The sequence below is a fragment of the Heteronotia binoei genome, chromosome 2, assembly GCF_032191835.1.
Source record: "Heteronotia binoei isolate CCM8104 ecotype False Entrance Well chromosome 2, APGP_CSIRO_Hbin_v1, whole genome shotgun sequence".
Lineage (NCBI taxonomy): Eukaryota > Metazoa > Chordata > Lepidosauria > Squamata > Gekkonidae > Heteronotia > Heteronotia binoei.
In genome coordinates this window covers 3760045-3774991 of record NC_083224.1, presented here as the reverse complement: position 1 = coordinate 3774991, position 14947 = coordinate 3760045, and the positions used below count along the sequence as shown (strand labels likewise).

General features: G+C 48.4%; 1 protein-coding gene across 1 annotated transcript in view; it reads right to left on the bottom strand.

The window, feature by feature from the left end:
* LOC132590265 (oocyte zinc finger protein XlCOF6.1-like) overlaps positions 1-10863 on the bottom strand; it is a gene marked incomplete at its 3' end in the record, with an annotated part of 34034 nt that extends 23171 nt beyond the window's left edge. Inside the window, exons 1-2 of the mRNA XM_060263278.1 lie at positions 10789-10863; positions 3291-3417 (exon numbers count right to left, since the gene is read on the bottom strand). Of these exons, the coding sequence (XP_060119261.1) occupies positions 3291-3417; positions 10789-10863 (202 nt within the window). The remainder of the gene's footprint in view (positions 1-3290; positions 3418-10788) is intronic.
* Between the last annotated feature and the right edge of the window lie 4084 nt (positions 10864-14947).

Genomic DNA, 14947 nt, shown 5'->3' with positions numbered 1-14947 from the left:
CTTGCCTCTTCCAGAGCCAGTTTGGTGTAGTGCTGAAGTGTGCGGACTCTTATCTGGGAGAACGGGGTTTGATTCTCCACTCTTCCACTTGCAGCTGCTGGGATGGCCTTGGGTGAGTTATAGCTCTCGCAGAGCTGTCATTGAAAAGGTAGCTTCTAAGGAGAGCTCTCTCACAGGGTGTCTGTTGCGGTGCGGCGGGGGAGGTAAAGGAGATTGTGACCGCTTTGAGACTCTTGAGATTCAGAGTATAGGGCAAAATATAAATCCAATATCTTTTTCTTCTTGACATCTGCAGAAGGACTCCTCGCCCTGCAGCGGGCTGTATGATCGTACCAACCTGCAATGGAGACGCTGCACAAGTTGTCTGTAGTGTTCCGAGCCCGGTTCAAAGTGCTGGTTATGACCTTTAAAGCCCTATATGGCTTGGGACCTTTCTACTTTCTGGACCGCCTTTCCCCACACGAGCCCCAGAGAGCACTACGATCAAGCTCGTTAAATCTGTTCAAGATCCCCGGGCTAAAGGAGGCCCGTTTGACCACTACAAGGGCAAGAGCCTTTTCCGTGGCTGCGCCTGCCCTCTGGAAGGCCCTCCCTGAGGAGACCAGGGCCCTGCGGGATTTATCACAATTCCGCAAAGCCTGTAAGACATACCTGCTCAGGCAGGCTTTTAATAACTAAGTGGAGGCACTTTTAACATCTATGGGGTGTGTACTATCTACCCCACAAGAGCATCACACATTAATTCAAAACAGACAGAGCGCACTATGTGAACTGTATTCAAACTTTTTAAATATTTTAATAATGTTTTATTGTTATAATGTGAATCTGTCATCGAATTGTGACCGTTGTTAGCCGCCCTGAGCCCATTTGGGGAGGGCGGGATACAAGTGCAAGAAATAAAAATAAATAAAATAAATAACTAAATGTTGCTCCAAAGTCAATCCAAACTCCCCCATGGCTTGGGCTAACTGAATGATACTTACTGTCAGACAGCTCATTTGGGGAGGAAATTTGCTCTTGAGATCCTCTTGAGAAACTCCCCAGCTTTTCTTTGGATGCAAGGCGATTGTCTTTCTCCACCAAAGTCTCTCTTATACTTCTGGCTTCATTGGCAGAGAGAGAGAAAGAAAAAGTAATCATTCTTCTATCGGGAAGGAAATAAATTCAAAAGTAAAAATTCTTGTGGAATCATGGTCAGGATCTTAGCCCGCAATCCCAACCAGTGTAAGAGGGACAGATCGGTGAGGCAAAGCACCCTAGTTCCCCTCAAGGGTTAATGTGAGCATTAAATGGTCCGTCTGAGTTGCAGGTGTTGCTAATTTGACACCCCCCCCCCCTCCAGCTTATCTTTCTCAAGGCTGGCTTTGGTGAATCCTGAGAACCTGTATCCAGTTGTGTAACCAGGAGTTAGGGGGGACTGGGTGGGTGCTGACAGCTTCTGGAAGATTCCATCAGGGAGTACCCTCGATTGGGTCATTTGGACCACCTGACACTACAGAGGTAGAAGTATAATACCAGGGGGACCCAGGCTTGGTTCTTGACAGGATCTTTTCCAGGTCACAGTCAAAGGGGATGTTTGTAATCCCATCCAGGGGGGAGGGGGTGTTGTAAACGCAAGCAGCAGAGAAATGAGGATCTGGCCCCTTCCAGATTCTCTCTCAGGGTCTCATTCATCTCCACCGTTGCCTCCGGCCGGGACACTTTCTCAGTAACACCAACAAAATGGAGTCACACTTCACATTACACGCAATAAGAGAAACAGACCCTCTGATGTACGGGCTAACAATGTTTAGTAAAACCGTTTTAGAAAAACCATATAATTTTTTTGTACATTACAACAGCACAGGAAAGGTCCATTCTCACATTACAATATTACAAGAAAGGTCCAATGTGCACCCAGAAACTTACCACACAATCCTTTTGGAGCTTGCTTTCTGCCATCAAAAGGAAGGGCTTGCTCCTAATAAAAATATTGTAGAGAGCAATTTGCCAGCAAGCTCCAGAAGGCTTTTGTATCTGGTTAAAGAAGTGGTTCAGGACTGGTTTAAGCTCCTTAAATGTATATATATACACACACACACACACACTTAAGTGGGACTGAGTGGCAAGTTTTTAACAACAATTAACAATATCTTAAAATTTAAAAATTATCTCTTTCCATTTAGCTTTGTGGTGTGTCCTGTTGTTATCGCCATGGTTTATCCCACGATGAGAGAACTTGAAGAAAAAGATGTTGCAGAAGAGCATTTCCATTCAATTGTTACAAGAGGCTGACAACCCTGAAAGAAATAAGGACTACTCTTGAGGAATAAGTTCATTGACAAAATGAGCATATATCTCATCTAAATCTGAGAGGTTCACTGGACCTCTCTCCAGGCCTGTAGCCAGAAAAGTTCCGGTGGAGGGGCCCCAGAGGAAAAAAAATTGTTGGGGGGGCGGGGCTGCAGAGCAACAGTGCGGAATTTGGTCGGAGGCCACAAGAGTGGTGATAAGAGTGGGGGCCACCAGAAAGAGGTTAGGCGGGGGCCGTAAGAACAGCGGTGGGGAGATCGGGCGAGTGTCGCAAGAACAGCAGTGCAGAGATCAGGGTCCGTAAGAGCGGCGGGGAAAGGAGGGGCCATACATGTTGAGGCGGGGTTGGGTGGAGGGGCCATACCCCCTTGCAGCTCCCCCTCAGCTACAGGCCTGCCTCTCTCGTAATATTGTAATGTGAGAATGGACCTTTCTTGTGCTGTTGTAATGTATAAAACGGATAGAAGGAAGTACTTCTTCACCCAAAGGGTGATTAACATGTGGAATTCACTGCCACAGGAGGTGGTGGCGGCCACAAGCATAGCCACCTTCAAGAGGGGTTTAGATAAAAATATGGAGCAGAGGTCCATCAGTGGCTATTAGCCACAGTGTGTGTGTGTGTGTGTGTGTGTGTGTGTGTGTATATATATATATATATATATATATATATATATATATATATATATATATATATATATATTTGGCCGCTGTGTGACACAGAATGTTGGACTGGATGGGCCATTGGCCTGATCTAACATGGCTTCTCTTATGTTCTTGTGTACAGAAAGATTATATGGTTTCTCCAAAAAGGTTTTACCAAACATTGTTATCCGGGACACCTTCTCAGGCTTCAGTGACGGCCACAACACTGGTCTCAGTCGCCCCTCACCAATCAGCTGGAAAGGCCTCAACATGATGTATTGCTGTTCAACAGTTTGATTCCTGCATCATCCCACGGGCACCAACTCATACCTTTGGCCCTTGTGAAAGCTCCTTACCCAGAGAGATGACGCTTCCATAGTTCTCCCACATGACTTTCCTGTAGAGAGTCCTCTGGCCCGGATCCAGCAGGACCCACTCTGCTAGGGTGAAGCAGACAGAAACCTCCTCAAAGGAAACAGGGCACTGAAAGAAAAAGCAAATTCCCTCGTCAGCGATCACAGAATCATAGAGTTGGAAGGGACCTCCAGAGTCCTCTAGTCCAACCCCCTGCACAATGAAGGAAACTCACAACCCCCTCCCCCTAAATTCACTGGATCTTCATTGCTGTCAGATGGCCATCTAGCCATCTGCCTTATTTTCTTTTATTTTAATGGTTTAACTTTAATTTTAACTTTTTATTGTGTGATTTAATTATTTTATTATGTTGTAATCCGCCCTGGATCCGACTTGGGAAAGGGCGGACTAGATATCCGCAAAATAGCTAAATAAAATAAATAAACCTCGAAGGAAGGAGAGCCCACCACCTCCCAAGGAAGCGTGTTCCATGCCGGACAGACATTGCACACTGGAAGGGAGGAGTCTGGGGCGGAACAGGAGATATGGCTTGGCATGGGGAAAGGGAGCTGCATTTACATCCTCTCTCATCCGGACCGTTGTAGAAAATGGAAGCAAAAGCCCCCCCTCCCTGAGAAAGAAGGGGGACCCAGGCCGTCTCCCACTCATCTCCCCTACCTGGACTGGAGGTAAAGCAGCCGTTTCCACGCCTCCAGCAAGACAGCAGCTCAACAGCGTCTCTCCACTGACTGTTCATAACAGAAAGGAGGAAGGAAGGGTGTTTGACTTCTTATTCCATTTTCTGGCTGGTTCCCTGCTTCACGCACCCCCTTCCCAGGAGTCTGAGACAAGCCCTGTGTATACTCAACACATTCTCTCACACGTTTTACTAAATCCTGGGAGAAGCAGAAGAGAAGTACCCATGAGCCTCGGGGTGAAAATCTCTGCCAACGTATTTCAGACTTCAAACGTGCCCTGGGAACTCTGGAGTTCCTAAAGTTACACCATCCCTGCTGGATCAGAGCCCAAACCCAGGAATCCCATTCTTCTGCCGGCTGGGCCCTTGAGTCTGGGGTGCCAGTGGATATAGACAGGGGTGGAAATGACGTTGCATGAAATGTCACCATCACGTTCAGCCCAAATCCCAGATGTCACTTGAGCGTTTCAGGAGAATATAGGACAGGGGTGTCAAACACTTGGCCCGTGTGCCAAAAGCGGCCCGCCCAGGGCTTTGATCAGGCCCACGGAGCTCTTATCTGCCCCCTCTTGTCCTTACCCTTTGAACCTCGAAGACTACCTCCCTTTCAGTTCTCAGGCTCTTTGAAGCCCTCTTTCAAGCTACCAGAGTGAGCCTCAGTTCCCAGCTCTTCCTGCCATTCCTTGCTGGCTGCTGCAAAGAAAACGTGGGGTGGATTTTAAGGTCTGTTCCATGTTTTTTTTGCAGCTTTGTCTTTGCTCTGCAATGGTTTCAAATGGAGTGGAGAGGGTTACATTTTCAGAGTTCCTACAGGCAGCTCAAACTCCCGCTTCCTGCAGTTGTATCCTTGTAAACAAAAGGTTGATGCTTTCAGCCAGCTTATCTGTTGAATGGCCCTAATCTAGTGAGTACTCTAAGGTGGGAACCCACAGCCAAAGGGGGATATTATACTAGACAGCCATTGCACACCTGAGTAGACTTGGGGGTGGGGGAGAAGCTTACAATGCCATTTCATTGTTTTCACAGAGTCACACCCTTTGTGCTTTTTCTTCATGTTTTATTTTAAACATTGCACTGCCAAATCCCACTGTTCCCCCACCTTTTCAACTTAAAAAAAAATTGGAAAAGTTTTAAGCATGTTCGTATTTTAAGTTTAAAAATATCTTTTAACTGTGTTTGTCTGTGTCCGTTATAAAGTTTATATCTCCACCAATGTTCCCCCTAAGCTGAGTTAGTGTGAGCTATCTCACAGCTTTTTACCCTCCAGCTCACACATTTTTATCTTAGCTCAGGAAAAATGGCCCAAGAGGAAGCTAATTTATGCAATACCTCATAACTTTAATGCAGTTAGCTCACAAAGTAGAATTTTTCCTCACAAGACCCCACAGCATAGAGGGAACATTGATCTTCACCACCTGGCAATATATTTTATGAGACACACGGCCTGGCCCCACAAAGTCCCATTTCTGTCAGCTCCAGCCCTCCTAACGAAGGAGTTTGACACCCCTGATCTACGGTACTCTGAGTGCCAAGCTTCACACCAAGGCCTCCCCAAATCTCCTGGGGTTCCGGCCACACCCTGTCATCCCAATTGCACAATCCTGTTTCCCACAGTGGCCCCCCCAGATGCCCCTATAAACACAGGCACAAAAGCCACATTTCCCCCTTGATAACTGGCCTCTAGGAACTGGTCTCCAGCACTCTGCTGCCCCAGAAGGCTGAAGCTCCCTGTAGTCACCAAGCTGAATAGCTCTGCCCCAGTTTGTCTGCCTTTCTTTTTGGAGCCACCTTGACCTCCTCTGGTGGAAGGAAAGTGAAATATGAATAATGAGTGAGAGGACTTGCCCTCCACGAATCGGTCTGATCCCCTTGGAGAAGAATGACAGTTAGTGGGTATTGAGTGCTGTGTGTTCTGTGGAGACGTATTTAATCCTTTTCCTGACCTTAATGCTCTCCCCATCACATTCACGGGGTGCCCCAATCGCCTGTAGGCACAATGAGTCCTTACAGAGGAGAGGGCATCTTGGGCACCCTCCTGGGCCTGCCCTTGCTCCAAGGAAGCTCCATCTGCCCCAGAGAATGCAGCTTCTGCCTTCACCGATGGTCCCCACATCTGAAACAGCAGCGAGAGAAAGGGGTCAGAGATGGGATGGAAAAGAGGCCATGCACTGGATCCTGCCCCACGCTCAGACTCTGCACCCTTCCATCAGCAGACCTGGTCAGTTATCTGGAGGGAGCAGAAATTATCTACTAGAAGAGGCTAGTAATCCTTCATTTGGAGGATTAACACTTGGACAAATTTCCCTCAGGGAAACCTTAGATAAGGTCTGTGACGGAACGGCCCTGGTTTGCCTACCAGACCCCCGTTCCCCTTTTTGGAGGGAGCTATTTCTCCTCCGGCCACTTGGGCTCGCTGCCACCACCTGCTCAGTCTAGGGGTTCAGATTGAGAAGAACAGGACTCCCAATCCCCCTCTCCAGCTCTGAGGCCAGGCCTCAAGGTCCTCTGCCACCCTGTACTTGGCTATCACAGAGATCACAGCACTTCTTCGGGGAACCCCTGGAGGATTGGCACCTTATTCAACTACTTGCCTTCCCCCTTTCCCCGGGGGCCCCTTCATAAAGCAATGTGGTCTAAAGCAGTTGGGGATCTATGTGGTACAAAGTTTGACTGCCAGCATTCAAAATAGTAAAAATATTTAATTAGAAGAGAAAAAGAAAAGAAAAGAAAAAAAACAAAAGCAGTTTCATGTAACAGTTTAGCACAGCACCCGAATAGCAACCAGAAGGACAAATAAAAGGTGGATTTAAACACATCCTCCCGTCCCTGGTCTAAACTTGCCCTGCCTTGTGGGTGACTTCCTCAGTCTGATTGCCTAGAGTCCTCTCCCTCTTGAGAAGTCCTCTCCCACAGGCAGGAGCCCAGACTGACAACCTCTCTCCTTGAGGGCCAGCCGAGAACTGACCTTTTCCCGCCTCACTCCAATAAAACAAAAGAACTTCCTGCCCCTCTAGGAGGCTTTCCCCATAGAGTTGATGGTTTAACTCCAGAAGGGAGGAGGGAATGAGGGGAAGGCTAGGCCACAAAGCCTGCCTTAGCAGTTTCATGTTCCCTCCCAACCAAGCACCACCATTAACTAAGATGGCGTTTCTCCACAAGGTCAGATATGGAATTGGATGTAGCTGGAGGAAATCCCCTCACCTGCTGTTCTGCCTGCCTCTTCTTCTCTGCCTGACTCAGGAGGAAACCTTCAGCCAAGGCCACCGCCTGAGAACTGGCCTCCGGCCCACATCCTCTGACCCAGCACTGCATTTCCTGGGGCAGGAGGGCCAAGAACCGCTCCAGAACCACCACATCCAGGACCTGCTTCTTAGTGAGCCTCTCCGGCTTCAGCCAGTGGTTGCAAAGCCGATGGAGCTGGCTGCAAACCTCTCGGGGCCCATCAGCCTCATGGTAGCGGAACTGCATGAAGCGTTGGAAATGTGTGTCTGAGGTCACGGTGTCCTTTGGCAGGTTCACTGGCACAGGGCTTTCCCAGAATTCAACATTGCTCCCAGCTAGGGTGGGACGGGGGCCTCTGCTTGCCATCTTCAAAGCTCCAGGTCCTTCTGGGTCCTGCTCTTCCATCTCCTTCCCCTTCTCTTGGGCCACTTCCGACTGTGTCAATGTCCCTTTAGTGACTTGACTATGAAGAGAGGCTTCTTTCTGGGGAGGGGGAAGGAGAGACAGAGAGAATTACATGTCACAAGGAAAGCAAATGAGAATTGCCCCGGTGGATCAGAAGAAAAGTGCTTCTTGTGGTTTGTAGATCAGGTTTTGTTTCATTTTGCTATGTAATTAGATCCAAGTAGTCAGCCATGTTGGTCTGAAGTAGTAGAACAAAACAGGAGTCAAGGGGCACCTTTAAAACCAACTTAGTTTTATTCAGAACGTAAGCTTTCGTGTGCTCTCTAAGCACACTTCATCAGACGAGGAATTCGGTACAGGGAGCAAATGGTGATCCCTGGGCCGAGAGAGGTCAAGCTCCAAAAAACTAGAGCTCGGGCCTTTTCAGTTGCGGCCCCTGCACTGTGGAATCAGCTTCCGGAGGAGGTGCGGGCCCTGCGGAGCCTTGACCAGTTCCGCAGGGCCTGCAAGACCGTCCTTTTTAAACAAGCGTATATCGACATCGACTGCTGAATTGCTGTGAATAAAGAATCCACCATCTACACTACTATTGAACCATTTAAACTGGCAGAATCAGCGTCACGGAATTAACCATTACTACTGCCAGATAAATTTAAAAATCTAAAAATCTAAACTAACTTAAATTATGTATTGAAATCTACTAACTGGTTTTTATATGTTTAATTTTAATTGTTAAATTTAAAGTTTTTATCTATTGATGTAAATGTATAGAATGTTGTTAGCCGCCCTGAGCCGCCTGGACGGGGAGGGCGGGATACAAATAAAATTTATTATTATTATTATTATTATTATTATTATTATTATAAAGCCACACACAGCTGGTAGTCAGTGGCTCAGAATGCAAACTGGTACAAATTTAAGATCCAATCACAGTATAGTAAAATTGTCTGGTAGGGAGTGGTTTAGAATGCAAATTTAAGATTCAATGACAGAATAGTGATTAAGAGATGGAGCAAACCTTTGATCTGAGAAGCATGAGCATGCAAAAGCAATAAAACAGTAACATGTCAAAATGTGAGAATGTCTGTTAATGACTATATTGTATTAAGCTGAGATATAAATACCTTCCTTTTGAGCCAGGCTTAATACCATATAGTCGTTGACATTCTCACACTTTGACATATTACTGTTTTATTGCTTTTGCATGCTCATGCTACTCAGATCAAAGGTTTGCTCAATTTGTTAATTTTACTATCAATCAAGAGCTTTTATTGGCATATATCAGATTATAAACAAACAGATAAACAGCTACAGAAATAATAAAACAGTCTTATGCAGCTATACATTGGATTAATTTTACTATTCTGTCATTGAATCTTAAATTTGCATTCTAAACCACTCCCTACCAGACAATTTTAATATACTGCGATGGGATCTTAAATTTGTACCAGTTTGCATTCTGAGCCACTGACTACCAGTTAGGTGTGGCTTTGCTCCCTGTACCGGATTCCTCGTCTGATGAAGTGTGCTTACAGAGCACGTGAAAGCTTATTTTCTGAATAAAACAATGTTGGTCTTAAAGATGCCACTTGACTCCTATTTTGTTCTATTACTTCAGACCAACATGGCTGACTACTTGGATCTAATTACATAGCAAAACGAAACAAAACCTGACCTACAAACCACAAGAAGCACTTTTCTTCTGATCCACCGGGGCGATTCTCATTTGCTTTCCTTGTGACATGTAATTCTCTCTGTCTCTCCTTCCCCCCTCCCCAGAAAGAAGCCTCTCTTCATAGCCAAGTCACTAAAGGGACATTGACACAGTCGGAGGTGGCCCAAGAGAAACTAATACTTTGTTATCAGAGATCCAGTTATTCTTAGTGTCATATTTCCTATGGAAATACCCTTTCTAGATTTCTTAGTAATTTAGTAGGCAGGATTCCTGAAAACTCTTGGGTCGTTTTCGCACTTAGCGTTTGCTCCCCTTATTCCGCGGCGCAATTATGTCCGGATCATTTTCCTCGTTTTCGCACTAGTGACTCTTTTGCGGACTCGCTTTCCCTGAAGCCCCGGCTCAAATCGTTTTCGCACTGGCATCGAATTGACTTCGATGCCATGTCAATCTTTTTTTTTTAAGCGCAATTCCAGTTGCGTAACAACGTAATAGAGAATCCCCTTTTTCGCGGGCAAACCATCACGTGACGCTTCTGGTTAAGTATTGGCTGCAGCAGCAGCATCCTCCATACTGCCTTGTATCGTCAGAAGCATTCACAATGGAGAATCCAGATGACGAGACTATGGCGCTGCTTTATTCAGCATTGGAGCTTCTGCTTCTGTGCCTCTGCGCCGGGCGCCAAGTCCTCTGCACCGGAGGAAAACTCCTCACTCATCGTGCATTTAGATCCCGGAATCCTCTGATCTCCTCTAGAAAGTCTGACGCCTGGCTTCGGCTGATTAGAGGTGGCACTCGCCGCCAGGAACGTAGATGGCACTATCTTGCCGGTATCAGGTTCTCGCCCAGGTATTGGCTGTTCCCCCGTGATGTGCTCTGGTGGGAGAACTTTGTGCTTGTGTACTGGGGTGACGAGCAATGGCTTCATAACTTCCGGATGACCAGAGTGACCTTCCTGGAGATTTATGCCGCTGTGAAGGACAAGCTGGAAAGGCAAACCACACGGATGAGGTCTCCGGTCCACCCTGAGAAGCGGCTCGCGGTAGCGCTATGGTACCTCGCAACCGGAAGTGCCTATTGGGAAATCAGCTGGCAGTTTGGGATCGGCCTTTCCACTGTCCATGGGATTGTGATGGAGGTCTGCGAAGCCATCGAGACCCGTCTGTTTTCAAAGGTCGTCTGCCTCGGTGACGACATTGGAACGGTGTGTATATTTTTTTTCCCCCTTCCCTAGTTTTGCGTTATAACGCAATATCGATATATAAGACCATGATGTGATTCTCCATTGCTAATACAGTGGACGTTGCATTAACCTTGACCTGATCCATTGTACTCCATTTCTCAACAGATTATGGATGGTTTCGGTAAACTCGGTATGCCGCATACGGTGGCTGCTGTGGACGGATCGCACATCCCGATACGGGCGCCTGGGGGAAGAACTGAGGAGTTCTGCAACCGGAAGATGTTCTGTTCGGTGATCCTCCAAGGCACGGTTGATCACACAGGACGCTTCCTGGATGCAGAGTTTGGCTTCACCGGGAGGACCAACGATGCCTTCGTTTTTGCAAACAGCCATCTCTGCACCGGCAATGATGCAGGGCTCTGGGTTCCAGGGAACCCCACGGTGACTTTTGGAAATGTGACCATCCCTGCGCTTGTATTGGGCGACGGAGCGTACCCCCTTAGGCCGTGGCTGTTGTCCCCGTACAGGAAACCCATCGGGCCCGTGCAGAAGCACTTTAACAAGAAGCACGCCAGGGCCAGGAACGTGGTGGAGCGTGCTTTCGGGAGGCTTAAGGCTCGCTGGCGTGTCCTGCTAACGCGAATGAACGCACAGTACCGGAGTGTGTTCTCCATCGTGACCGAATCTGTGACTCTGCACAATATTTGTGAGGAAAAGGGACATGCGGTCACGCTGGATATTCCTGATAAGGGGATAACACTCCTCCCGGACCCAGAAGAGCCAGACTTTAGGGTGATCAACAGGAGGCAATTAGAGAGGGGGAGGATTGTGCGGGATGCTGTCGCAGAATATATTTATCAAAGGAGAAGATGATTCTGCGGCTTCCTGTCCCCCATGTCTCTCGCTCCCGCCGCCTGCGACTGAAAGACTGCTGTTTCGTTGTTACGAAGTTACACTATTACAACCGTTCCCTGTCTGCCTTTTTTAGCCTATTTTCAGCTTCCGCCCAGTAATACTGCATATTTCTTAACATTATGCCTGCATTTCTTTAGGCTGCTTCCCGTTACAGCGAATAAAGTTTTGAGCATTATAAACTGCATTGCTTTCATTTACTTTGGTGGTGGTTGGGGGGGGGAGTAATATTTCGGTGCACCAGGGGTCTTACACGTGCTTCTGGCCTGGGTCTGTTTTTGCCTTGTCGATCAGGATATGCCTTCCCCATAATTGGATAAATCAAAGCGGAAAGGGGAGGCTGCTATTCGCAAAATCGAAAGTGCGTTATTTCGAAATGACGGCCAGGGGAAGGAGAGGGACGTTCTGGCAGCGGGAGGAGGTGCTGGCAATGTTGGAGATTGTGGAGAGGAGCGGGCACGCTCGCGAAGTAATGTCCAGCACCCACCTCACCACAAGCCACATCTATGAGGCGATAGCCAGGAGGCTGCAGCGGAGGGGGTTTGAACGGACTGCTGCGCAGTGCCGCTCAAAAATCAAACGCCTCCGCTGCAGCTTCATGGCAAGCCTGCAGGCATGGGGCGGCATCCCCAGGGCGTCAGGCAGGACACCCTACCACGACGCCATGGTGCGCCTGTGGGAGTTGGCGGGGAGGCCCCGTTGGGAGGACCGTCATCATGACTGTGAGTAACACCACACACACGCCACACACAAACGCCACACACACCCCTTCCTTCTTTATTACTGCTTCATGGCAGTACAGTACAAGATCCACCCCCCCCCTTCTATGCTCTGCTATGCCTTCCTGGTGGGATGTGGGGGGGGGGAGGCACCATGGATGATCACAGAAACCTCATTAATTGGATCCCCCCCCCTTCTATGCTCTGCTGTGCCTTCCTGGTGGGATGTGGGGGGGGAGGCACCATGGATGATCACAGAAACCTCATTAATTGGATTCCACCCCCACCCCCCTTCTATGCTCTGCTGTGCCTTCCTGGTGGGATGTGGGGGGGGAGGCACCATGGATGATCACAGAAACCTCATTAATTGGATCCCACCCCCACCCACCCCCTTCTATGCTCTGCTGTGCCTTCCTGGTGGGATGTGGGGGGGGGAGGCACCATGGATGATCACAGAAACCTCATTAATTGGATTCCACCCCCACCACCCCCCTTCTATGCTCTGCTGTGCCTTCCTGGTGGGATGTGGGGGGGGGGAGGCACCATGGATGATCACAGAAACCTCATTAATTGGATTCCACCCCCACCCCCCTTCTATGCTCTGCTGTGCCTTCCTGGTGGGATGTGGGGGGGAGGCACCATGGATGATCACAGAAACCTCATTAATTGGATCCCACCCCCACCCACCCCCTTCTATGCTCTGCTGTGCCTTCCTGGTGGGATGTGGGGGGGGGGGAGGCACCATGGATGATCACAGAAACCTCATTAATTGGATTCCACCCCCACCACCCCCCTTCTATGCTCTGCTGTGCCTTCCTGGTGGGATGTGGGGGGGGGGGAGGCACCATGGATGATCACAGAAACCTCATTAATTGGATCCCACCCCCACCCACCCCCTTCTATGCTCTGCTGTGCCTTCCTGGTCCAATACGTATTACCTGCAGATTACAGTCCAGTTTTCACATATGTTGTGTGCTTTCATTCACATCACTTGCATGTATGAGTTTCATTGCTTGGTTTTTTTCTATATCATGCCACAGTTGACACCCGTCCACGAGGCGTGGCAGAGCGGCCAGGCCCACCCTTGGAGGGAAAGGAGGATGAGCAGCAGGGTGCGGAGGAGCAAGAAGGTACATTACCTGGCAAAGCGGCCACCTCTGGGTTACTGCGCATTAAACGCATTAAGAAGCCATGTGCGCAGGGCGTTCAAGAAAATAATATAATGATTACTTTTGCAAATCTTAGGCGGTGGGAGCCCAGCAGCCGAGGAGGGAGCCCAGGAGGAGGGTGCTGTTCCTGCCGGAGAGGCCGCTGAGGAGGCAGGTGGGTTCGCTGAGCCGCAGATAGAAATCAATAGGCATGGCGTGCAAGTTTCAAATAAATATGATGTTCTAATAAATATGATGTTGCAGCCTTGTCAGCCGCCCTGTCAGATGATTACAGGAGTGCACTAACTACCTGCCTCTAGGGCCACTGTGCAATAACATTGCTACACAATGCACACATGCCTATAGTTTTCTAATGTGCATGGTGTGCTTGCATTTCAGGGCCACCTCTGGGTTACTGCACATTAAACGCATTAAGAAGCCATGTGCGCAGGGCGTTCAAGAAAATAATATAATGATTACTTTTGCAAATCTTAGGCGGTGGGAGCCCAGCAGCCGAGGTGGGAGCCCAGGCGGAGGGCGCTGTTCCTGCCGGAGAGGCCGCTGAGGAGGCAGGTGGGTTCGCTGAGCCGCAGATAGAAATCAATAGGCACGGCGTGCAAGTTTCAAATAAATATGATGTTCTAATAAATATGATGTTGCAGCCTTGTCAGCCGCCCTGTCAGATGATTACAGGAGTGCACTAACTACCTGCCTCTAGAGCCACTGTGCAATAACGTTGCTACACAATGCACACATGCCTATGGTTTTCTAATGTGCATGGTGTGCTTGCATTTCAGGGCCGTCGGGAGGGGCAGCGGTGGAGGGGCGTGTGCGCCAAGCACAACCCGAGCCACAACTGGAAGCCATTGCCCGGCTGGAGGCCCTCTGCCGCTCAACATGTGAGTGTTCAGTATTTTGCATGATGGATAGTTCTTGTGAGTGGCTGAGTGACTGAGTGCTGTGCATACATTACTGAGGACGTTGCACTTACTTGCTTCTTTTCTAAATTGCAGTCAGCACCTTCACCCGGAGGATTGATGCATTGGAGCGGCGGATTGAGCGGCGTTTCCAGCGCATTGAACGGGCCATTGGGAGGGGCGGGGGTTTTGGGGAATAAAGTTTTACTGTTGTTTATATGTTTTGTTTGTCGGTTCTAATAAATTATTGTTGATGTTGAAACCTTAAGATATCTTTTTTCTTTGCCTAAACACCAAACTGGGACCTGTGCAAAACATAACTTTATTAAAAGTGCGTTGACCTGACAAGAACACAACATCAGCTGTACAGCTGTTGCGTATTAATCTCTAAGGTAGGAACACCCTGCCCCCGCAGGTATAAACAATGAAATAACATCATCAATAACAACATGCACAACATGTAAACAATGCCTGCAACTCACTGCCTCCCTTGATGGGCATTGATTCTGGTACCCATAAATGGGACAGTGCTGAAAAGCACAGCAAAATAAAAAGGCAGAGCAGCAGTACCTGCATCTGTCATAGACAGCATTGCATGTCAGAAGCAGCCAACCAGTAATGAAATGATTTTAGGGCTCAAAATACACCCACTGCTTCCCTGTGCAGGATCTTTTCTTGCCCCTACGTGAAGCCGCCACACTGCTACTTGAGCAGGGTGCAGGAGACAGGAGGCTCTGACTCTCAGGCATAGAGTCTTCTGCCAAAACCGGGTAAACTATAT